This window comes from Pseudochaenichthys georgianus, chromosome 6 (assembly GCF_902827115.2).
Source record: "Pseudochaenichthys georgianus chromosome 6, fPseGeo1.2, whole genome shotgun sequence".
Taxonomy (NCBI): Eukaryota; Metazoa; Chordata; class Actinopteri; order Perciformes; family Channichthyidae; genus Pseudochaenichthys; species Pseudochaenichthys georgianus.
Window position 1 is genome coordinate 519,777 of NC_047508.1, and position 26,610 is coordinate 546,386.

At 41.1% G+C, this 26,610-nt stretch overlaps 1 protein-coding gene across 1 annotated transcript; it reads right to left on the bottom strand.

The window, feature by feature from the left end:
• Positions 1 to 396: 396 nt before the first annotated feature.
• rcc2 (regulator of chromosome condensation 2) lies at positions 397 to 23,738 on the bottom strand. The gene is made up of 13 exons (XM_034085182.1): positions 23,627 to 23,738; positions 22,428 to 22,639; positions 21,715 to 21,808; positions 11,175 to 11,318; positions 9,751 to 9,882; positions 9,443 to 9,531; positions 8,637 to 8,751; positions 4,031 to 4,197; positions 3,621 to 3,801; positions 3,335 to 3,440; positions 2,621 to 2,693; positions 2,446 to 2,523; positions 397 to 1,381 (listed from the first exon to the last, which is right to left on the bottom strand). The coding sequence occupies exons 1-13, from the start codon at positions 23,721 to 23,723 to the stop codon at positions 1,277 to 1,279; spliced, it is 1,593 nt and encodes a 530-aa protein (XP_033941073.1). The 5' UTR covers positions 23,724 to 23,738; the 3' UTR covers positions 397 to 1,276.
• Positions 23,739 to 26,610: the final 2,872 nt, after the last annotated feature.

Here is a 26,610-nt window from a genome sequence, read left to right on the forward strand (position 1 = left end):
ATGTTGAGGATGTTTGCAGACCGTTGCTGTAATGAAAGTAAGAAACTTGAGCGGCCCCCTGGTGGCCAGTACATAAATGATGTAGCCCCCACCACCATCCAAGTTGCATCCCTGCTGTAGGGGGTGTGGTCAATAGCCATGCCGTAAGCAGTGTGCATGTGATTGAGGATGGCATGGATATCCAAGTGTATTTGAATGGCATCGGTTTGTTTTAGTCAAGGTTATGCTAAAATATACTTTTCCCAACTATATTTAAGTTCCCTTTGAAGAGCCAACCTGGAATTTAGAAAATTCCCAGTTTATTCCCTTAAATGTCCATCTTTGAAAATTCCCGGTTTTGCAACTAATGACTGGTGGGATAGGATGTTTAAGACCAAGGACAGATATGTAGACAAATCAATTGACATGAATCTTTATTTACCATTCAAATGAAAAAACAAAGTAACCCATTTCACCATTAAAAAAGTATTTATTACAGGTGTGAGGAAAACACCTCTGCTGTTTTTAAAACAAAGACATGCCTTAGTTTCCAGAACACCTCAAGACATGAACATGTACATGAGAAAGATGTCCTGTTTCTGGAACCAGCTAAGTGCTGGAATAGTTAATTGAGCAAAGACAGATCTGGCAGACAAGAGGTCTTGGAAGGACTGATCGGTGCATTCTTGATGCAAACACTGACCATAACAAAAGGAATGTAACCATCTAATGGAGTGCTCCAAATCCTGATTGTAATGTGTGGCAGCAGCACACCGCTCGTACACTGATCCGCTGAACAACACAAACAACACTTCCATATCCTGAACAAACGCGTAGAAAAAGGCACAGGAATGGAAATTGGTCTTTGAAAAGCCCTCAGTAGGAAAAGACTGAGAGTCCTGCGGTGTAGCACCTGTAAATGTGACAACTTTATATACTGCAACAAAGAAAACAACAGAACAAGACATGAACGTTTGGCTGTTTAACAAAATGGAGAAGGGTTTTTGGCGAGCAAGACTCAAAAAGGTGTGAGGTGCTTTGAGCCAACTTCTGCAGGTAGACTCGAGGTGGAGATATGTTGACCATTCCTTGAGAGCTGGTGGACTATCCAGGGAATCTGTCAGTCTCCAGCCCGTGTTCTCTCATTGCAGTGTCCGAATTGGTGCAGGCAGTTTGCTGGTAGTTGAGATGTGTGGGTATCCTTTCCCCCCAAACTCATCCGTCCCACTTGTACACCAGCAGAGACAAACAGGCGGGCCATGCTCCGGGGGATGAGGTGTTGCTGATGGAGGTCCAATCAGATTGTTCGGGGGTTGTACTCTGGCAGCTTTTTCAGTCTCTCCTGTTCCTGCTCAGTATCCTGCCTGGCAATCACCAGAGAGTGACAGTAGCCCATCATCACCTGCAAACACAACACAGGTGGAAAAACTACTCAGATCTTGTACTTAAGTAAAAGTACCAGAACACATTCAAAATGTTCCTCAAGCAAAAGTAGAAAAGTATTCTCATCAAAATATAGTGAAAGTAGCGACAGTAAAAGTAGTCCTTGTGCAGATTGGTCCATTTCAGAATAATATATATGATATGTTTTATAATGATTGATCATGAAAGTGTTCTCAAAGCTGGTGAAGGTGCAGCTAGTCTGACGTACTTTGTAGACTGCAGGGTAGCTGGTGAATTTACTCCAGGTGGAACTAAAGTCTGATTCAACACTTGATTAGATTTCACATCATTCATCTGTGAAGTAACTAAAGGTATTAAATACATGTAGTGGAGTAGAAGTACACCATTTACCTCAGAACAAAGTAGCAAAACATTTAAGTGCTCAAGTAAAGTACAAGTCCGTCAACATTGTACTCAAGTACAGTACTTGAGTACAATGCACTTCATTATTTTACACCACTGAAACACAACTTGTACTAAATGAACATCATGAATTCATCTTCAGAAAAATGATTACCGAGGTAATAAATCTAGTTCCAAGTAAGGTAATTTTCTAACAGACTTCTACACATCTGGTTGTATTTTTACCACTAGTACACTGCCCCCTGCTGGACATTATGCAGAATGTAGCTTCAAGGGTCATCAAAAATAGCTTTGACGAATACAAAAAAAAATAGAATATTAAGGCTAGACCCTTCCTCCAGTGGCGTCACCAGCTCAATACTTTGATATGTCCAGCGGTATTGTTTATGAACTAATTCCCTACGAGCCTCAGTACATTCTACCACCATCAGTGAGATGGTGAACATTATTATCTGCATCAACCCAGCACAGCCTCACAGCTGGATGACGGAGACTATAAGGTGGTTTAGAGGAACATTTCATTTGGAACCCTTAATGTGGACCTTATCCACATTGAGGATAAGGTCCTTTCTATCTGGGAGTACTCAGTTTGGACATTTTCTAAGTGATCTGTTTGATTGTTTGTAGTTTTCCCCTAATAGCAGCTACAAGTCCAGGTACCTGCTCAATGTAGACCCCATCCAAGGTCTTCACCTCCTGAGCGGTGGTGGAGGACTTGGGTTTGTTGTCTCCATATCCCTGAAGGAACATTTTTAAAATAAAATCAGCAGCACGCCCAGTATTATCTGTAAATAAGTTGGAATGAACAGTGTCCAGCCGTGGCCTCAGGTCTTACCAGCTCTCCAAATGTGGGCGAGGGGCCCCAGCTGATCGTACTCTCATCTGCAGCAATAATGATGCTGCTCTTCCTGGGAAACACAAACACACTCATTCAAACTCTACACGGGGAGGTCACAATTATTTCTGCAAATTCATGGAGAGCAAGTATTACTGTGAGGGTACCTACACTTTAGTACAAAAACCTTCCCTTGCCCATTACATCTCCAATTGACACACACACACACACACACACACACACACACACACACACACACACACACACACACACACACACACACACACACACACACACACACACACACACACACACACACACACACACACACACACACACACACACACACACACAGTATAAGTCTATATTTCTGTTGCTGCAGTATTTGCTCTTTTATGGAACTTTGAACTTATCCAGAATATATATTTTTTTTTATTTGTGATGTGTCTTTTCTACTGTAGATGTGTTTATTATTTTGTTTTATTATGTTTATACTATATTCCACCTTTTAAATTGCAATACCTAAACACACTGCTGCTGTAACAAAGGACATTCCCAATGTGGGATCAATAAAGTATCCATCTATCTAATATTATCATCACCAGGACAACATTAGCACACAACATTCCCTTGAAGGTGACCGATGTGAAGCTTGGTGGATGTTCTTTTAGGTCCAGACAATAAAATGAAACCGCTGAAAGGGTCCGAACTCACCCACAGGACAGGCTGCGGATCTTCCAGCCACACAGATCCTGCACAGCTTTGGGGTACATGGTGGACTCTCTGGAAGTGTTTGTCACCCCCCAGAAAAACAGCCCCCCTGCAAATAAAAACCAGATCAGACATCTCAAGTATAGCAGCACCAAACAGCATTTATTATAGAGCCGACTTGGAATTTAAAGCCTTTGCCAAAGTGAAGTCATTTTCAAATGTGATGGTTTTAAGGTCAGACCCCAAGGTCACGGAGCCCATCGGAGAGACTGTCTGACGATCTGCCTACCCATCTCACTGACAGCGAAGGAGCACTGGTATCCGCTACAGATCTGAGCGGCGCCACGTCCAGGGAAGTCAAACAGTTTGACGAGCCGGGGCACCATCTCGTCCTTCTGCTCCGTGTGCCCCAGCCGGCCGTACCCTCCGAACCCCCAGCTGAACACCCGCTTCTGAGAGTCCAGCACCAGCTGCAACACCACACACGGTCAATCATCCCATTAACATTGTATACAGAAAGCAAAACAACACACATGTGTCTCAGGGAGCTGTAAAGAGTGTAAACTGTCCTTACAACCTTGCAATAGAAAAAAAACTCCACACAAACGATTGTGTTAAGGATCATGGCATTAACTTCGTCATGGCAATCAAGTCTTCTGAACAATATGATTTGGTGCTTAGGATGAGTGTATTTCTCACTGTGTGGTTAGACCCGCAGGCCACGTCTCGGATCACCACGTTTGGCACAGGCATGACCTGGCCATCCTTGGACTTCTCGATGAAGATGGCGACACGGCGGGCGATGAGCTCACAGTCGAACTCGATGCGCTGGGCACGAGCGATGAACTTTCCATCACTGTTGTGACCTGCAAGAGAGAGGATGACTCGAGGTTAATATAATAGTATTATGTCTTGGAAATATTAATGTATATTATAATATATGAATAAAACCACAATGTGTGAAACTAAACTCGTCAGTGTTGCCGGCGGTGGACTACCGGTAACTGTTTTTAATGACCTCATACACTCCTGAAAAAAAATCTTAAGACGAGGAGGAAAATGACAATAATTCGCATTTTGCACTAGTGGATCGTAACCAGCCGCGTTTCTCGTATTAATGCCATTGAACAAAACTTTTGATCAGAACAGCTAAAGGTGAGCATATCTCCATGTTTTGCTACCTAAAGCTTTGTGTGGTCTGTATTTGCTTCCCCTGATCGCTCAGTGATGATCTGTGGAATCTCAGCATGTTAGCTAAGCTTGTTTATGCAGATCCGATAAGTATACCTAGAGTTTTGTGCTAAGTGCATTAGCATGTTTTCGCTCAGGGCTCATTTAGACGCTTCTTGCGTTTTGTTTCGGTAAAAATGGTTCGTATCATCAGTTAGCCGAGTCTCTTCCCGTTACGAAGGTATGACACATTCATCGGTCTTTAAATATTAAGAAGCCCTGAGACACTGTCGTGAAAAAAACCTGTTAAGACCTCGCCGGCGCCGGCTTTCTGTCTTTGAACGTGGCAGGATTGTTGCGCTGCACAAGGCCTCTCGCACGGACGCAGTCAGACGCTCATTTTACATTTCTTAAAAGATCCTGAGGGTTGCGGGACAAAAAAAGTCAAGCTGTAAACCCAAAAACAATTCACCTGCACCAGAGTCCGGTTGTTTAGTTCACATCAGAGGTCTCAGACTGCGTTCACACCAATTCAAACGAACCGCACTAAGGTGTTCAACGCTCGAGGGTGCGATTCCACCTTTTGATCAGCCCGTTTGAATGACAAACGGGCATTCAAACCGTTGTCATTCGGTTTGAATGAGGGAAAAAAAAGCCTATGGATACACCTGTTATTTCTTCATAACATTTGTATATAGGTTCATGCTACCTAAATCAAACTTTCACATTATCATAGTGACATCCCATGTATATATTTCCATCTTTCAAATGGTTTCGTTGTGTATGTTTGTGTTACTATCATTTTCAAAATCTATTTGTACGTTTTTTTGGGTCCAAAATGTTCATATAGTATCTCAAAATGACAGAAATAACTATCAGGTTATATAGGTGAGGTTATCCTTAAAAGAAAGATACCAAACATTGACATGCCAAACATTTCTTAATGGGTTTTAGTAAGACAAATCAAAAGTATGCGAAAACGGCTAAATTAGCCCTGGACTCCAAAGGGTTAAACCCCGAGCCTGTTTTTCAGGTTCGAAAATGACATTCCCAGAACAAATGACCACATCTTCCCTTCTAAAAGGGTTACATTAATAATCTTTTTACTCAAAGCAAATGATGAACCTGTGAGTTGGATGTAGAAAAGTCAGAATAAATAGTTCTTTTTTATTTTAAAGAATATTCAGATTGAACATGGTAAAAAACTGTAAATTATAGTGTCCGTCCAAAACATATGTTGTACTTATAGTGAAAACTAACCTTGGATGATGGGTTAGTAGACTGAAAGCTTTAGGAATCCAAAGTACAACATATAATAAGTACCCTGTATCAAGATTGATGCAAAACAAGTGACATTTGACCTTTTTAGACCGATTTAGCAAAAAAACCTCTTCTGGGGCCATTTGGGTGGATTTTCCATATCTCTGGCCCCCCTTGCTGGATTTTGACATGTGACATTTCTTTCTGACCGTCAGAGCCAATGGAATCGAGGGGAACTCCCACATAGTCCTTATTTGGTAATGTGCGTGAGTTAGACTGCTGCATAGCCAAGACCGGAAGCAGCAGCCACTCTGCTGGCTACCATTAGCAGCTAACGTTTGCTCTGCGATTCTTACATAAAAATGGAATTATGGATTATAAATTAAATCTTTTTTTTTTATACAGAGACGTAAAATACCTATGGATTCACCAATTCAGCCGCGTTTTTTCTCGTTTTAATGCCATTGAACACGTCTTTTGATCAGATTGACAGCTACGGTGGTGAGACGATCTCCCTAGAAGCTCTGTAAAGGTACGTGTTGTGATGACTGTATTTGCTTCCCCTGGCGCGTGTTTGGATCACTCAGTGATGATACTATATACCTAAATAATCTGTGGAACCTCAGCTTTAATCGGATATCTTGTATGTGCAGCTACAATGAGTAATAAGGGTACTTTTATCTTGAGTTCTGTGCCAATGTCCGTTTTCGCTAAGGGGTCATTTAGATGCTTCTTATGAGACTTGTGTTTTGTTTTGGTAAAAATAGTTTGTATCGTCAGTTAGCTGAGATTATTCCCGTTAATCTGGTATAACACATTAATAGGTTCTTAAATATTACGATCCCCTGAGACACTGTCGTGAAAAAAAAAAACAGGGTCCCCGGGGTTTAACAGGTTTTGTCTAGTTTCTGAACAGATCTGAGGAGCTGTGAGCTCTGAGGGCTAACAGCTAACGGCTGTGTTGTTTTTTGGGGCGCTCATTGAAGATGATGTCACGGCTCCGCCTACACTGCGTTACTATAGTAACTGCCCCAGTTCCTAAACTGTAATGGAAGTAGTGTTGTCACGATACCAACATTTTGGTTTCGATACCAAGTCAAGAATTGCGATTCCGATTCTTTTTCGATACTTTTCTTAAAAAAAGGGAAACAGTCTTAAATATAATCAGGGATGCAAACTCATCAGGTATGAACAAGGTGACAAGGATCCGAGCCCCCGACCCCACAGAATATCGGTTTCAAAATGAGGAATAACAGAGGATTTTAGCAGTCAGAAAAACTAAAGCAGCAGTGTTACTAAGAACAGAAACGCCAAAGAGTCACATCTAATAGAAATATACAAAAGCATTTTATTTTAATTGTGTAGCAGTGAGTTTAACATTTTGGCAGCACTGTTGAGCATTTTGAAAATGTATTTTCATGCCTCTGTGCAAGGCTTAGTCTTTCTATCTTTATAGCCACTGGTGTAAAGTAACTAAGTTCATAAACTCAAGTACTACTTGGGTACAATTTTGAGATACTTGTACTTTATTTAAGTATTTCAATGTTTCTTTTGCTACTTTGTACTTCTAATCCACTACAGTTCAGAGGTACATGGTGTACTTTTACTCCACTACATGTATTAATCCCTTTAGTTACTTCACAGATGAATGATGTGAAATATAATCAAGTGTTGAATCAGACTTTAGTTCCACCTGGAGTAAATCCACCAGCTACCCTGCAGTCTACAAAGTACTTCAGACTAGCTGCACCTTCACCAGCTACCCTGCAGTCTACAAAGTACTTCAGACTAGCTGCACCTTCACCAGCTACCCTGCAGTCTACAAAGTACTTCAGACTAGCTGCACCTTCACCAGCTTTGAGAACACTTTCATGATCAATCATTATAAAACATATCATATATATTATTCTGAAATGGACCAATCTGCACAATGACTACTTTTACTGTCGCTACTTTAATACTTTTACTCGAGGAACATTTTGAATGCAGTACTTTTACTGTAACAGAGTATTCCTACACTCTGGTACTTCTAGTACAAGACCTGAGTACTTCTACTTTTACTGTCGCTACTTTAACTATATTTTGATGATAATACTTGTGTACTTTTATTTGAGAAACATTTTGATTGCAGGATTGTTCCTACATTCTGGTACTTCTACTTTAACTCAAGTACAAGACCTGGGTACTTCTACTTTTACTCAAGTACAAGATATATACTTATACCACCTCCGTTTATAGCCTATGAAAAAAACTAATAGAAAACGAAGGCTAAAGCTAACGTTAGCAGATAGTGATGCTAGTTTGCTAGTTAAGTTTGCTCAACGATAATATTGCGACAGAAAAACTTTTCAGTGCAGATCACGCTCTGCCGCTCCGACAGGGAGCTCTGTTCACAGACTTCTGGCGTCTTTTTTGTCAACAAGCCGAGGCGCAGCGGCAGTTGCACTCCCACTTGCAGCCATGCTTCTCGTTTTCTCACATGCTCTGGCAGCTAGCGCGTGCACGAGAGAGGGGAGGGACTTAGAGCGTGCTTGAGAGGGAGGGACTGCAGGCACGCTGCAGTGCAGGGAGTGGAAGCAGATCGCTGAACACACACGGCTCTTATTAAAACGGCGCTTTCTCACCGGAGTACTTTTCCCCGTCATTCTTAAAGTACCGATACTAACGAAACGGAGGAATCGTACCGTTTTTAACGGCAGGGTATCGCGGTACCTTTCAAGTATCGGTACACCGTGCAACACTAAATGGAAGCGCAGCATTAAAGTGAGCCGGGCCTAATAAGGCCTAACCAAACCGAGTGAGGCCGAGCGAGGCCTGCAGTGGAAACGAGCCAAAACACTCTTAACAAAGTAGCGTTAGTCCATTGTTAACGTACCCAGCTGTCCGTACTCGGGGCAGCCGAAGGAGTACAGGTTTCCTTTGCAGTCCACCACCATGCTGAACTCAGCTCCACAGGCCACCTTCACCAGGGGCTGGCCATTGTAGGAAATCTAGAGGAGTGAGAGAGAGACTGTAAGACAATAGAGAGGGCCCTAACATGACTCCTATGAAGTATCCGAGAGGTAACTGCATTATTATAATGCATCTCAAAACACTTCTTGCTTTCCCTCTGATGCAGATTTGTACCCATGTCAGAACTGCAACAGTGAATTCCTGCCGACTCGGTGCACAGTGTGAAGACTGACGCACTTAAGGCAGATCTAAATTTCACAGACACAAGCTCTACTCTGAAACTGTTACCGTCCTCACTGAGCAGAGGATTCAACTGCGCACATCTTACAGCGTCAGACGGATGTGTCCCTCACCAGGATAATACATGTTTGGATGCTTTGAATAATGATTGAATGAGAAACAGTCTAAATGCACATTTTATCTTGCATGTATGTTATAGCATAAGAGATGCTCTTCGGTTTTATAGCCTATTGCGACCGGTTTCTGAAATCGTTTTTTCAGTGTACTATAGTGTTTTAAATGTGTATTATGATAATGTTATACGGGACAAAACTAGACGCTACTCATGAAAAGGGTTTTGGACTAACAAAAAAAATACCTCCAATTTTTTTTTATCTTTGGCAAATGTCATTCTTTACCCGTCACATGTTCTCACGACACTGAACAACAGTTTGCAGCAACAGTTCAGATCATAGATTATCGAATGTGTGTGTGACGGTGTTGGCTTACCGGTGCTGGGCTGAGCACTGCATCGGTCTGGTTGCCCTGGCCGAGCTGACCAAGCTTATTCTCACCAAAAGAGTATGCAGTGCCATTCTCTGGGGAGGAACAACATCAGCAAACATCAACGCTCACATTCTGTCTGCTGCTGTTCACAATATTTTTCATAGCAGTTAATCCTGAATATAACTTCTGTTGATGTCAAATATCAAACAAACACATTTTGTGTGGAATTATCACAAGTCCAGAGTATGACGGTTTTCATTCCAAGCAATGACCAATCAAAAGGAACCTGTAACAATGGTGGCTCCGCCTACCTGTGAGTGCCAGTGTGTGGTTGCGTCCACAAGCTGCAGCAACGATCACCTGATCAGCCAGGGCCTCGATCAACTTGGGAGCCTCCAGACGCTTGGTGTCTCCGTGACCCAACTGACCTTTCTCATTACGACCTGTAAATACAGACACCAAGAGCTCTGATGGAGAACTTCTGCCAATCTACACACTCACTGAGAAATAAACCTGAACACATATCTACATACAGACAGCCGTGTTTGCCCGGTATCATGTCATACAGTTTATGGCGTACACCAGTGATTTTTCAACCACTCCTGCCGTGGGAAACTTCACTTTATCGGTCCAAAAATATTATTTAGTTAGTAGTAGGGATGCTGCGATCGCCAATTTTGGGGGCGATCGCCGGAATCAGTATCGGCCGATACCGATCGCGCAGGGCCTAAATGGAAGATTTAAACATCACTTTAAATCTTCCATTTAAAGTGATGTTTAAAACTCAGTTAATGGGGCTCATTCTCTGGAGCTTCCACAAACAACAACCAACATAATTATTACATTCAAATGAAGTACATTATTCAAGTTTACATTCACTTTGGAGAATAACACGGGAGAGATGAGCGGAAGCCTCTCTTTCCCTCTCTCCCTCTCCTGACAGCCTGTCAGTATCGTCTCATGCAGCTCACTGATCCAGTAATGAGTGACCCGACAGTGAAGAATAAATATATTTATAAGTAGTGTAGCTTGTTCCAGAGGTAGATAAAATAGCTAAGTGTGTGAGGTCTAACTCTTGTGTGTTGCTCCGCTCAGCGGTCCGTCACAGCGGGCGGAGCTGCAGGATTTCTGCTTCACGTTGCATACCGCTATTGTCATTTTCGGACACCTTAAAAAACTGCCAGACCGGTGAAGCCATGTTGGCGAGCTTGTTTTGCCACGCACAGAGAAAAGTGTCATGTATTTTACATCATGCGATCGGCTCTCGCGGTCGGCATGTTTAGAGAGCACCGATCGATCGGTAGAGAGCGAGTATCGGCCGATCGAGATCGATCGGAGCATCCCTAGTTAGTAGTTTAGTTATTTAGCTGCAAATAAAATCCAACAGTTCCATGGTGCTAAGCAAGCTTTAGCGTTAACTCCAAACGAAACACTACAAAACAAGAACACTGACTATTTTGTTCTCCTGCGTGAACAAACTCAAACGGTTAACTTCCATGAGGAAAAACACAAGGAGACTTAGGAGCTGAACTTGTAGCCAAATCGAGAGACTTTATCAATTATAGTTATATATGCTGTATTAAGCTACGATGTGTCATTAAGTCGCTTTTTTGTTGTTGGTGTGACGCAGGATTTCTTTAATTATAAAAATGTACCGTTGCTCAAAATAAAAAAGCTGGTGTACAGTGTTTTGCGTGTGAAGATAGTTGTGACCCGAGTGCAGCATGGTACTTACCCCAGCTCCACAGCTTGCCCTCGGTGGTCATGAGCAGACTGTGTGCAGCGCAGGGCCCAGCCACCACACAGCTCACCTGGACATCACTCAGGCAGCCGTAGCGGTGAGGACCCCACAGATTCTGGCCCAGGTTGCGAAAAGCAGCTGGAAACACAAACCACACATCAACACATGACACACACACACGATGGGAGAATCCTTCTGAGAGTGAATACGAGTGAGGCTGCTGGGTCTGGTACTAACAACGTGTGCTAACCAGTGACTGATGTCATCATTGACACTTTAACATACCCCTGTCACAGGAGAGTGTTCCTCCCAGCAGTCTCCAGTCCAAATGACCATCACCCTGTGGCCCTCACACCGATGAGGTGCTTTGAGAAACTTGTTCCCAAGCACATCCAAAACTACCTCCCAGCAGGGATGCCAACTCCACTGCACTCCCACGTCTGCATTGGAATCACACATCAGAATTCTGTTTGTTGATTTCAGATACATTTCTGAAATCAACAAGAAATGTAGAGTGATGCACTCAAGTACTACACTCTGCATCTTGAGGTTGGACTTCCTCATAAATAGAATTTTTATTTTATCATTGCATGTTATTTTATTCCTTGATCATTGTGAGAGAGGAAAGAGAACTTGAAGCCCTCATAATACTTCAATCAAGCCTCATAATTACCACCAAGGTTCAGAGTTATTCTGTCTCGTATAAAGGATTTTGATGTAAAGGGTTTCAGAAAGAACTGAATGTGCACTCACTCCAATAGTACTGTGGCGTCATAGTTCATCTGTTACTTCAACCAAGTTAGATCACCCACAGTCTCCATTCTTTTCAGGACAAGCTGCTCTCACACTTCCACAACAAGTGCCAACATACCCAACTAAACATTTATATTAAAGTGCACAAAGAATTATTTGAATGTTTTTGTTCTTTGGCAGTCGCAGCATCTAACCCATCTCCAAATGGTCTTTGTCTATGCAGCTGCTCCCCACCCCCCTACTTCAGTCTCAACAAAGCAGATGTATCAGTATGTCCCAGAGTGGAGAGAAAGGATGGAACCAGGCAGAGTAGAGCGCGCCCCAGGCATCAGCTGGACTGTTGGGGGGGTTACGGGGACACATCATGCATGCATATGAAAGAACATTACTGTCACAATCAATTCACGAGATCTTACTGGCTTTAAGATCTCCGGCCCGTGACAGCCTCCCAACAACTGTTGGGAGGCTGTCACGCACAACAACTGTTGTGCAATGAAATACTGGGCTGCTAGTCATCTCGAACCGTCAGCTTAAAAAAGAAGGTGCGATACCGTTCCGTTAAATATCAATAATTTCGAACATCGCAGGGAAATTCCTTCGACTCATTTTTAAGTTTTGGGGGAAGCCGGAAGTGACGTCAATGGGGAACGCTTCTCTGTGCGGCGAGAGAGCCAAACACGGACAAATGGTGAATTACTGAGATTAGGAGTTATTACGGGAGTAATAACGTTTTAATGAAGCTGACTACAGTATATTCATATCTGTCAGTGCTTTCATGTCAATTCGGCGACATAAACATAAATGATCGTGGTGAAGATGATGATTACATTAGGATTACAAATCGGGAGTGAGAGCTGCTGAATTTCCTCCCGTCGGATGTGATATAAAAACAAATCGATTATTTTTGTGGTTGTAAACTCAAGTGGATGAAACTACATTTATTAGTGCTTTCATGTCAATTCGGCGAACATATGCAGTGTGCGAAAAAGTACACGTCCCACCGTCCGGGACGTGTTATTTACAATATCGGACAAGTAGATCTTTCAATTGACTTGTCCGGCGGACAAGTAACGTTTTTCGCCCTGATTTATTGACAAGTTATTGATACATTCAGTTTACAAAAGGCAGAACTCATTCGCAAACTGTACGTGTCCACCATTGTTCGTTTGGAAATGTTAGTTTCGGTTCTGCTTGTCGATTCCTAAGGAAATGCATCTCGCCGCTTTCTGTGGCGGGGGCGGGGCGGGAAGTGTAGCACAGTGGCCGGGTTGGGAAGCAAATAACAATTGTCCGGTACCGGGATTAAGAGTTGAGAGGACAGGAGGCCGAGCCCCGCGGACCGCAGGTCTCTCTCTCTCTATGCTCCGTGATCGCTGCACGGTGCAGCTCAGCGTCTCGCTCTCTCTCCCTCTCTTTCTACACACAGCTGATCGCTGCCCGTTGAACAGCCTCATTTTTTTTTTATGTTCTTTCTCGAACACGTAATGAAGGTTATTAAGCGTTTTAGCTCCCGTGTTGTTAATATTGATGCCATCTCCTTTATGAAGTGAAGCAGCCTCCCTGTCTGTGTCCTCGCGCTGTCCTCACATCCCCGGACCCCCAGACTCGGAGGAGCAGGGATGTCAGTATTGTTTATGAAGCAGGGTATAGAAAGTACATTATTGAAATGAAAATACTATTTATTTACTTTTACAAACAGTGAGCAGCTGCAGCTGTGTGAATAATGCGTGCAAGCGTCTTTGAGTTGTAGAAAAGCGCTAGGCCTATAGGCTATAAATATAATGTATCATTATCAGGCCTATGTGTTGGACATGTGTGGTTGGACTGTGTCTCACAGGCAGGCTGCAGTGTAACATCAGAGGACACTGGGCCAATCGTACATTCTCAAACTGCACCACTTAGAACTAACTAAACAATGCAGAGAGTATTTTTATATAATTGTATTCAATAACCGTAAGAAATTCGATGTTCCGGTGACGTCATGGGAGAAGCAGCAACTTAGAAGTGGAGCTCCGCCAGACTATACACAAAAATAGAGACAACTAGTAATATAAGACGTTTTAAAAAATAAGAAAGAGCACTCCTGCATGATGAGCTCGTCAACCAGAAACAAAGCCCCCAACAAACAAGATATCTCAAAGGAAAAAAACAATAAACAACGGAGACCGGCCAGCCCAGCTAGCGCTAGCTTGACAACAGATAGCAACATGTGCGAGTCGGACCATGAAGTTACGTTGATGGGTGAGCTGGGGAAACTCCGCAAGGAAAATCAAGAGGGGCATAATCAAACAAAAATGTCTCTGGATCGACTGGAACAGACGGTGCTAGATATAAAAGTTCAAATGGGCGAACATGAAGGGAGGATTGGAAAGTTGGAGGACAGAGTCGGAATGGCCGAGGACGTAGCGGTGCGGCATCAGAGGGCGCTCCGATAACTGATCCACCGTGATATTGCCCTCTCAGCCACCTGCGACGACTTGCAGAATAGACTGAGAAGAAATAATGTGAGAATCTTTCAGGTACCAGAGGGGAGTGAGGGAGGAAACATGGCAGAATTTATTAAAGAACTGTTACACAAGGTGCTTAAAATACCATCACTAACGGATATTAAGATTGAGAGAGCACACCGCTCACCCCCGTTTACGCCACATAGAGACCCGACAGCCCCTCCAAGACACATCATCGTGAGATTTTTGGACGCAGCGGTTAAAGATCTGGTGATACGACAGGCATGGAGTCAGGTCTCCTTCCAAGATAAAAGGATATTTTTTGATCAAGATTACTCTCCCGAGTTACACAAGAAGCGGGCAAAGGTGCACAAAGTCATCAAGCAGCTAAAAAAGAAGGACATACTGGCGAGGTGTATATACCCAGCGCAGTTAAAACTCAAGCTGGGCACGGGGGAGAAGACCTACACCACACTGTCCAGCGCTGCAGAGGTGCTGAAAGGCCTGGGAGTCGACGTGCGCTGCGGAGAAAGAGAACGCACGGAGGATGAGTTAAAGGACGGATGGAGGAGCAGCGGGAAGAAGAAAAGAGACACGGTACTGTCAGCATCGGATCTCAGGACATTCCTGCAAGAAGAAGCTTAAATCGTCTCCCGATGCCGGTTAAAACCCCAAAGCGACTGAAACCGGTTGGGAGTTGGCTCTGTTCTGCACTCAGTAACGGTAACACATTGACAGTGGAAAAAGGTTATAAGTGGTTGTTACTTGTGCAAATACTACAAATTAGTTGTTCTCATAAGATATTCTAATATTTTATTTACCAATTCTAGGCTCTGGCGGAGCCCGTTTTCTTAGTTCGGAATGAGTGAATTACACTCACTTAGACCTTTTTTACATGTTAGTGTATTATTGGTCAGGTTAGCACTCTATGTGCTTTTTCCCACAGAGAGGGCTGGTCACACCTCTCTGCCCCAGCGCCAGTGGGGATCTGTCACAGCTATAGTTCGTTTGCTGTGGCTGATTGGACAGGTGGAAGTTCACTTTTATGTTTCAAGTGTTTTTTGTATGTTTCTCCTGACATATGTTGCGTTCTACAGTTTGTTTTTGTTTATGCGATTTAGGCAACGTTTTTTCATGTGTCTTCAAGCAGGCAGGGCTATTTACTCTAATGCTAAACAGAGATTATGGCTTACTTAAATATTGTTAGCTATAATGTAAGGGGAATTAACAACCCGATTAAAAGGAAAAAGATTCTGGGACAATTAAAGAAAATGGAATGCTCGGTAGCTCTGATTCAAGAAACTCACTTATCTGAAATAGAACATTTAAAATTAAAGAGAGAATGGGTGGATCAAATCTATAGTGCATCATGTGGGAAGAGTAAAAAACGAGGAGTAGCTATTTTAATTAACAAATCAGTATACTATAACAATGAGAAAGTCCTCCAGGATATTGAGGGTCGTTATGTTATGGTAATTGGAACAATAGCTGGCCTAAAAATAACTATCTTAAATGTGTATGCACCAAATGAAGACTGCGATTTATTTTTTAAAAAGATTGCAGCCCTAGTGGCAGATAATGGAGAGGGAATAATAATCATAGGGGGGGGACTTCAATTGCACATTGAACAACAAAATGGATAGATTACCCGTAACAATAAGACCCCTGCCTAAAATGTCCAGAAATGTCTTAAACATGATGAAGGAGCTGGGATTAGTTGATATCTGGCGACACCTACACCCAAGTGACAAAGACTTCACGTTCATGTCCCATGTACATGGAAGTTATTCAAGAATAGATTACTTTTTCGTGTCGAAAAAGGATACACACCGGATAAAAGATAGTGTAATTGAACCAATAACAATCTCAGACCACAGTCCTGTCTCTATGAAAATTAATCTGGGGTTAGATAAAGGGTTTAAGTACTGGAGACTTAACGTCTCACTATTGGCAGATAACCGGATAAAACAGGAAATACGTTCTGCAATATCTGAATACTTTGCCTTGAATGATAATGGTGAGGTCTCCCCCTCGGTGCTATGGGATGCTGGTAAGGCCACGATTAGGGGCAAAATTATTTCTATAGGATTAAAGAAACAAAGACTGGCGAAACAACAAGAACTGGAAACAGAAATTAAAAGATTAGAGAGGGAACATAAGACATCTAGAAAAGAGGAAGTACTCAAAAAGTTGAAGGAAGTTAGAATTAAGCTAGATGCAGAATTAACTTACAAAGCAGAGGGAGCCCTCAGGTTCATAAATAGAAAATATTACGAAATGGGAAATAAGGCTAACAGATTATTGGCATTTCAACTTAGAAAAGCCCAGTCCAGCCGCATTATCTCCAAAATTAAACATCCTGAAACTAACCAGGCAGAAACAGATCCTAGGAAAATATCAGATGCTTTTGCAAAATATTATGCGCAACTGTATAAAAGCGAAGATCAGGAATTTAAGGAAGAAAGAATTAGTGAATTTTTAAAGCCCCTCAATATGAATAAACTGGCAACTGACGAAGCATCTAAATTAGTAGAGCCTATCAGAGAGGAGGAAATTAAGGAAACTATTACTAAACTAAAAAACAACAAATCACCGGGAGTAGATGGGTTTGCAGGTGAATATTATAGAGCCTTCAGAAATGATCTTTCCCCTATATTATGTAGAGTATATAATTATGTATTAAATACAGGAGACCCCCCAAAATCGTGGTCAGAAGCCATCATCACAGTCCTGCATAAAGAGGGAAAGGACCCCATACAGTGCACTAGTTATCGCCCCATAAGTCTTCTATGCGTTGATTACAAAATACTAACTTCAATCTTAGCAACCAGAGTACAACATATTTTAAAGAAGTTGATAAAACCGGACCAGACAGGATTTATTTCAGGTCGTCAAGGGACAAATAATGTGAGGAGAGCTTTAAACCTTCAATCAATAGCGGCAAAAGATAAACAACCTTCAATGCTTCTCAGCCTAGATGCTGAGAAAGCATTTGATAGAGTGGACTGGCTATTTCTTAAACAAACATTATTGGAAATGGGTTTTGGAGAAAAATGTACTACATGGATTAGTTTGCTTTATAAGGATCCTAAATCAATAATCAGAGTAAATGGGCATTGTTCGGATTTTTTTAAAGTAGAGAGAGGGGTGAGGCAGGGCGACTCAATATCACCTCTTCTTTTCGCACTCAGTATTGAACCCTTAGCGGAGGCTATACGCCAAAATAAACAGATTCAAGGAATAGCGGACGAGGGAGGGTCAATACATAAAATATCCTTATTTGCAGATGACATTTTACTCTTTATAAAACACCCCCTATCTTCTATTCCAGCTCTTATGCAGTGCTTGTCTAAGTATGGGGCCATTTCGGGATACAAAATTAATCCAATTAAATCAGAAGCAATGATGATAACAGGGAGTTGGCCTACACAATTAAACAAGGATGTTTCTTACCGTTGGTCCAAGCAGGGGTTTAGATATCTAGGGATTATCATTACTCACCACCCAATGCATTTATTTGAGGCTAACTATAATACATTAATAAAGCAAATAAAGAATGACATGATACGGTGGGAAATTCTCCCCCTGTCGCTATTCGGAAGGGTAGAAACTGTAAGAATGAACCTACTCCCTCGATTACTCTTCCTATTTCAATCCCTTCCCGTGGGAATTCCAGCCTCCATCTTCAACATGTTAAATAGACTTATATCTAAGTTTATTTGGCAGAATAAGAGACCCAGAGTAAGACTTAAAACTCTTTTTCTACCAAAAGAGAAGGGAGGCTTAAGCCTGCCAAATTTGAAATATTATTATTGGGCTGCTCAGTTAACGGCTATAGTGGCCTGGATTAGAAAGGACGAGGAAACAGGATGGGCACAGATTGAGCAGAGTGCAACTAAGGGTGTGTCGTTATCAATTTAGCCTTTTATTGATATAAAATCTGTCAAGAAAGTTAAGATTGAGAACGAATGGATAGGGCATACCCTGAAGTTGTGGACGGCAGTTAAAAAAATGTTCAGGAGCCCAGAATCAATATCAAGAGCCATGCCAATTATAGGCAATATAGAGTTTCTTCCATCTGTAAGGGATGGAGGTTTTAAAAGATGGGCCGATAAAGGTCTTATCACAATTAACCAAATGTTTGATGGAACAGATGTCAAATCCTTCTCCCAACTTCAAGAACAATATGGGCTCCCGTCAAATGATTTATATAGGTACTTCCAGATAAGACACTATATTACAAGCCACAAGGAAAGAGAAGCAATCCAAACAAATCCAAACATTATAGAAGCATATTTTATTAGTATTGCAGAAAAAGGCTTCCCAAATAAGAAACATGTCTCTCACTTATATAAGAGGCTTATGGCAGACGACTCCCAAAACACCTGGAATGTTAGAGATAAATGGGAATTGGAACTAAACATTATAATCGAAGATGCAGTCTGGGAAAGCTTATGTGTGGGCAGCCATAAAGGAATTAATAGTCAGTTATGGAAAGAGTTTGATTGGAAGCTGAAAATCAGATTTTTTAACACTCCTTTTTTAATTTCTAAATATGTACAAGGACCATCAGTCGCATTATGTTGGAGGAAATGCAGAAAAATAGGGGATCATACACATATCTTTTGGGATTTCCCAGTAATTGAAGGATTTTGGAAATCTGTTAAAGAGGAGATTGGAAACATCCTGGAAATGACTGTTCCTCTGGAGCCCATGTTGTTCTTGCTCGGAGCTATACCTACAGACACTTACGATTCAGACCAGAGGTACATATTACGGATACTGTTATTAATTGCCAAAAAGATTATAACTGTGAACTGGAAAAATACAAAATCTCCGACAATCATTCAGTGGAAGCACAGACTTAAACAAGTCTACACGATGGAAAGAATGACGGCGAGCCTGCAGATAAAAATGGACTCTTTTACCCAAAGATGGAACTGTGTTAAAATATATCTGGATGTATCAATGGTTGAAGAGGGTTGTTGAAACTGAACTGAACTTAAGATGAATACTAGGGGGGAAAATCCCTGTGTAACTGATCCTGCTGTGCCAAAGATATCAGTCCCTATGTAAAATGCTTTCATTAATATGTATTTTATTTGATTTATTTTTATATCCCAGTTTGTATTTACTTAATTATTTCAATTTATAATGGATTTGCTTTATTTCAATATTAACTATACGTTGCTTTGTCATGTAATCATCTGCCATTTGAATGAAAACTCTTGTCTTGTTTTGTTAAGAGGAAAATAAACAGTTCAAAAAAAAAATAACCGTAAGAAATTCAACAGTATGAAGTGATTTGTAAATAGGAATACAGATCTGACTTAATGTTTTCATAAATATATTTTTCTCCGAGTTTGTCACGGGACTTATTTTGACCCTCTCAAAGAACCGGAATCGAAAATAACCGGAATCGAAAAGCAGAACTGGAATCGTTAAAATCCAAACGATACCCAACCCTTTGTGTGATGCAGTGAAATCTTACCGCTCACTTACGTTAGCGGTGTCATAAAAACCGTGGGAAAATGTAAAATACGATGGCGAAGAAGAAGATTCCAGTGGCCCAGATTTTTGTCCATTCTGGACAAGTGAAAAATGTATTCGGACAAGTACATTGCCAAACTCACTTGTCCATGGACAAGTACTCTCTAAAAACTTTTTCTCACACTGATATGATACATTAAATGATGAGTGAGGATGATGATTTAAAAATCGTTTGTTTGAGCTGGTCTGCATTTCCTGATGAGAAAACAAACCCATGCTTTTTGTAGTTGTAGTACACCAACATGGATTAAACGTGTGGTTTTTTTTTTTTACCACAATGTTGGGGAAATTAATGGATCAAATGCACGGATTATTATTATTATTATTCCCACTCTGATCGGGACACTAGGTCCACGGTTTCCCCGCAGTGAGGCTCCCCCGTTGACAGTTTACGTGGGCTGGGTGCAGTGGCGGACTGGCCATCGGGACGAATCCCGATGGGCCGGTACCGAAGTGGGCCGGTCGGATAAGTCACTAGCACATCTCCCACTCCCCCCGTTGACAGCTTACTAGCGGTACCGAAGTGGGCCGGTCGAGAGTCCCGGGATGATTTGTAGTCCCAGTCCACCACTGGCTACATGACCGTATGATCGCCCATATTGACGCACCTCATTCCTAAACTTCTAACAGATACAACATAAACCGATCCTTCAGCCTCATGAGCTCTCAGACACGTTCAACATGAACCTGTCATCGCTGTCTGAGCTTGCTGCTGTGTGCGCCGTCGTGCGTTTACATCTGACTGTATATATATAAAGGTTTACATGCAGATGCTGGGATCCTGGACGGTGCAGCTGGAGCGCTGTGCCCGCAATGACGTCACATCATTTGGCGGGACTTGAAGAATCCAGAGAAGATCCAGAAAATGGTCAACATTGAGATTAATGGTTATCAAAGTACAAATATCCAAAATCAGTTCAGTAACGCTTTTCAAGGGGACGATATGTACTCAAAGTGATGGGCTTGGATGATGGGGGAAACCGTGTCACAGGCTCTTTAACCCATTTGTGGCATGTGTCAAGCAATCTGAAACAAAGAGACATGTACACCTAGCATATAGTCATCCCTTATTTCATCCAGTGCCGCTAATACGCTGGATGGAAAATGTATTGATTCTGTGTGGCTGTACAGCATCACACATTATATCTGAGTGAGGGGTCAGGTAGATAACAGAGTCAATGCTTACATTTAATATCACTACACTGCATCCCAACAAACAGAGGACCACATTAAGATCACCCAGGGTGGTTAGTTCTTTTTTCGTAACGTTCAGTCCAAGATTCATTAAAGCAACTCTTCATTCTGTTGAAGATACACCTTTTTTTCTGAGACGGAGACAGTCAAGGGAAAGCGCTGGAGTATGGAGATGGTGAGCTCAGCATAAAGACAGGAAGCAAAGGATCTGGCCAAAGTTTAAAATACTCATCCAAAGTTCACCATTTACCCCCAAAGATAAAAAAGTGTTCAAATTGTGTTTCTGTTCTGCATGGTAACTTTTGGTAACGGTCACATTTCTCTATTTTGTTTTCTACAGCAGGTAGCCTACACCGAAAGAGAGTACAGCGTCACGCACGAGACACACGTTGAATCCTTTAAATCAGGGCCCAAACAGAGGAAAGGCTGTACTGGCGCCATTTTTTCTCAATCTGGGTCGAACAAAACTTGAATGATATTGCTTGAAGGTGAATTGGCTATTTGAAAATGGCCTAGAGCATACCACAGGTATGTGTCCTACTATAGACCCAATCAGCTATTTGATACAGACATACATTTAAATGCTCTACCTTGTTGTTTAGGCACCTCCTTTCTTCCAATCAAATCCCAGTTGGTTGCTCCAAAGATCAGCAGCTGACCTTTTATCTTTGAGCAATCAAGTTTCTGTGGAAAAGACAAATGAAAGTCAATAACAGAACAACCTCATGCAGCTGCCTAAACTCAGATGGCAAAACAACTGTATCTAAATGACAGCACGTGAGATTTCATTAATGAAACATTCTGGGATTTGGAAAATGATACTTTTTGTTACCATTTATGTTCCTGAAATCTAAACCAATTACAGTTGAAATATATGATTTCATTTATCAATGTAGAGCAAGTAACTGACCTTCTACAATCATATATAAATAGTCTATCCATGTAGACAAACATAAGATAGCTTTAATAAGAACTCTTCCTGCAGAGGTATCCGCTTTTATCCGGAAGCAGATAAAGGATAAATCATTTAAGAAAACTAAATTCCATGCCAAGGGTCAGAATGTTAAACATAACAAAAACACTAATAGGCCTACATGTGCAGAATATTAAAAACAATATTATGAGGTACTCATTCTTAAAGTATCATGAATACTGAATGAGAATGTAATGTTTGGTTGTTAACAACTTATTTTCTCCAACATGAATGGACATACTTAAATTGGTTAAATATGTGTAACGTACATGTTTAAATTGAAATGTAATGCTGCCCTCGTCTAGTTTTCAGGAAGTGCATCAAACCTACTATCTTCTCTTTGACGTCGTCGGCCACAGTGACAGGCTGCAGGCCGGACTTAGCAGGCTTGCCAGGTTTCTTGTTGTTCTCCTGTTCGAAGTCAAAGTCCTCATCACTACTGAAGTCTCTCTCTTTCCTCTTGCCGCTGGTCCGCTTCTTTTTCACCCCACCATTCCCTGAGACATCTGTTACCTTCTTACGGGGCATTTTGTTATCTGAAGCTGGTTGTGGGAAAGACACAGGGGTTTTAGATTATATAGAGTAATAGTAACAAACATAATTAATGTCTACAAAAAAGTATTCATGTTGGAAAAATGGAACAACAATGTGAGACAATGAAACAAGTGGTTTTGTCTCTGATATGCCAACATCTAGACGTTCCACATGTACACAAAGAAAGAGGTAATATTACATAAATTGATTTGAAATAAATAAGATTCAGTCTTTTCCTTTTTGTTAAATTAACTTTACAAACAAGACCACAGTTCTGAATAAATGCTCCTAACATGCACACACGCGCGCGCACCTAAAAGAGTAACTATACTGTGTGTCTTTAAATAGACTAACGTTCAAATGAGCAGGTTTACTTTATTTACATGATCCAAGTAGCCATTGTAACCTCAATTTTTAAGAACCCGTCATAAGAATGGAGATTTTGGTACATTTTGTCAAAATGTAATTCGCTGTCTAATGAAAAGCTAGTGTAAACTATCAGAAGGATAGAAAATCCCACAGCAAACTAAAACATGTACCGGTGACCGTCTGCTAGCTAGTGTTAGCTGCTAGCTTCATTAAGCTAAGCTGACGTTCTTTGTTCACATAATGGTTGGGTAGCAAGCTACGTTAGCTGGTGTGCTAACGTAGAACATGGGACGTTAGTAAGTTAGCGGCTAGACAAACGAGCTAAGCAACGGTTGTCTGCTCTAGAAACATAGCCGTTTCTTAAAAACAGACTGAAATTAAAGTGTTTAAGATGTGCAGTGGAGTGATAGGCTTCATTAAGCTAACATCACCTCGCCACTGTAAGCTAACAGGCACTCTCAATAAAGATATGGAAACTAACGTTACAAGAAATGATGCTACAACACAAACTTTTTAAATATATTCTTGGTTAGACACGTTTTAACTTTAGCGTACGTACAATCTCTTCGATTTCGACAAAACATGTTATTTGTAAATTACATAAAGCTAAGAATAAATATATGTACCGGTGATTTCCTGATTCAGCAGCTCTCTACCCGTCTCCGGTTTGATTGATTTGAACAAAAGAAGCTGCAGTCTGCTTTCACACCACGTGGTTTGCATTAAGTATTCACACAGGAAACCAAGCACTCACCAATTCTTGCAGCTGGACCCAGAAACAATCAGGGAGTGATCACAACTGTCACAGAGAGCAAAAGTGAACTGAACTATCATAGACAAGAATGAAAAAGTTTTGGCCATTGAAAATAATTCTTATTGAGTAACAACCACTGGCATAAAAAAGGAACAAAACTTTGAACAAAGACAATGTGACAACAACACTGTTCAGCTTTCGACCATCAAATCAAATCAAGTTTTATTTATATAGCACATTTATAAACAATTTTTGTCGAGCCAAAGTGCTGTACATATAATAAAAATAGCCTACAGTAGAGACACTTTACAGCAAATACAACAGCACAGATTGTTCAGAATATCAGTATGAGAAAAACGACACCCTCTATCCTTAGACCCTGACATCGTACAAGGAAAAACTTCCAGAGAAAACCCACAGTTTAAGGGGAAACAATGGGAGAAACCTCAGGGAGAGCAACAGAGGAGGGATCCATGCACTCTCTGTGTCCAAAAGTTGGAATCATTATTATAGAAGAACAATAAACACTTTTTGCATTCCAGTGTATTTTTATTGGTCAAAGTTTTAACAGAATTATATATTTAGATCTGTTCGATGAATGTTCAAAATAATAATACGCTTAGAATACATTTGTAAAAACCTTACATTTATTCTAAATGAAAAAATATATATTTTCAACTTGTCTTTCACTTACCCGTCTCAAGAAAGTGAAATTCAATAGTTCACAATAGATTAGAAAAAAGTTGCATTTTATAATTGTATTTGCATTTCTTTATCTAACCTGTTTCTCAACGTTATAAAAGATGCACCTCAGTGAAGCTACAGTATCTTCACGCAAATGCATGTTAACTGATGAATTTTCAAATTGTACATTATCGAAGTTGCCATTGTGTGAAGCTTCAGTGGTTAATTTCACAAATGCTTTGCCAGAAACTATCAAGCTGACCAAAACTAAAGAGCCATTAAAAGGAACCCTGGGGAAGCAGTGAAAATGTGAGGAAGACGAGGTAAGGCGTGTGTTGAAGGAATTACATTTTCCAGACAGTTGCACACTTCTCAGCTAGTTGCAAATAACCAACATGAAGCTTATCATTTCCCTTTTCTACCAAAGACAAACCATTTCATCCTCATCAATTCAGAATTACAATCTGCCTCAGTGCATGGTTTCCTGAGCACTGGAAGAGGCGTTTGTAGCAGGATGGGACTTCTTAAATCTGAAATCATTCTATGTCGATCTGAACTTGTTTGGTCATGTATGTTCTCTGGAAAAAAATACCCAATGATCTGAGAACTTTGTCAACAGCCAGTAAGCTGAAAACAATTATTTGGTTATGTTTTTTCATATATATTTTTTGAACATAATGTATTTTAACTTTTATTCTTTTAGTTATTTAAATGTAATTGGTCTGATTCAATTGATCACCAATTAATCCCACAGACTGTCAATCATTTGATGTCACTTTATTTCCTGGACGTTTCACTTCTCAGATCCTCATCAGAAAAAAATATATACAGGCAAATAGTATGGAGCTATTTCAGGGTCATACATTTTGATCATTCAAAAAAATACAATTTATTTGAAAGTTCAAGTTTTTATCTTGAACTTTGAAAAATACAATGATTTATTCAAAATAAAAATAAGTATTTGAAATCATTTTTCAGGTTGAATATTATTTTGATTCAGTTCAGCAATTTTTTTGAATAAAATATTTATTTTCAGATGTCCCTTTTATACATATTTTGATATTTGAATCCTTATTTTTTTCAGTTGCAGATTCTTCGTTTTCAGATTCAAAACAATTATTTTTTCAGTTTCAAATCTTGTTTTTCAGGTTTCACATTGCTCTTCACCTTCAGATAGTTTTCACTTTCAGATCGGTTTTTTTCGCTTTCAAACTTTTGGCCCTGATGTTGCTTGGGGGGGGGGGGGCTTAGCAGACCCCGCACAAAACAACACAGACTAGAGAGGCTTCTCAATACTCAAATTTCCCCTCCTCGACTCCCCTCCTCGAGACTTAGACCCGCCCACAGGAGATGCGAGCGGAGGACCGAGGAGAGAGGAGGGGAAGCAGCAGACGTTTAAAGAAATGAGAACTCCTCTCCTCTGAGCGGTCATATTAAAGCGACGTCCGTTCATTATTACGTGGCAACAGCTGCATCAGCTGTCGAGTGTTTTGTCATATTTTATAATCTCTGTTAGATCAGCTGAACATTGTTCCCCCACATATTTACCTTGAATTCATTGAGAGTGCGGTATAATGACACAATAACAGGCTACAGATGCGGACACACACACATATATAAATATATTTATATAAATATATGCAATTTAAAGTATGAGAGCACTCTCATAATAACGTAACACAATCAGAGACTGGATATATCTCCCCCCCCCCTCTCTCTGGTCGCTGAAATGGGGAATTGAAATTACGGGCCAAAAGTTGTATTTGCAAGTATTAAAAGTAAGCAGAGGACACCAAACCAACTAAGACCTGTTTGTCCGCCGCATCTGCGCACACACTGTACCACACACACACACACACACACACACACACACACACACACACACACACACACACACACACACACACACACACACACACACACACACACACACACACACACACACACACACACACACACACACACACACACACACACACACACACACACACACACCCCTACACACTGTACAGGTCACACCTACACACTGTACCACACACACACACACACACACACACACACACACACACACACACACACACACACACACACACACACACACACACACACACACACACACACACACACACACACACACACACACACACACACACACACACACACACACACACA

Excerpts from the sequence above, each read along its gene's own strand:
- rcc2 (XM_034085182.1), bottom strand. The coding sequence starts at position 23,723 with ATGCAAACCACGTGGTGTGAAAGCAGACTGCAGCTTCTTTTGTTCAAA. Across the intron at positions 11,319-21,714 it reads GGAGGTGCCTAAACAACAAG|CTGCTTTTCGCAACCTGGGC; the intron begins GTAGAGCATTTA and ends TTGTGTTTCCAG. Across the intron at positions 1,382-2,445 it reads ATGGGGTCTACATTGAGCAG|GTGATGATGGGCTACTGTCA; the intron begins GTACCTGGACTT and ends TTGTGTTTGCAG.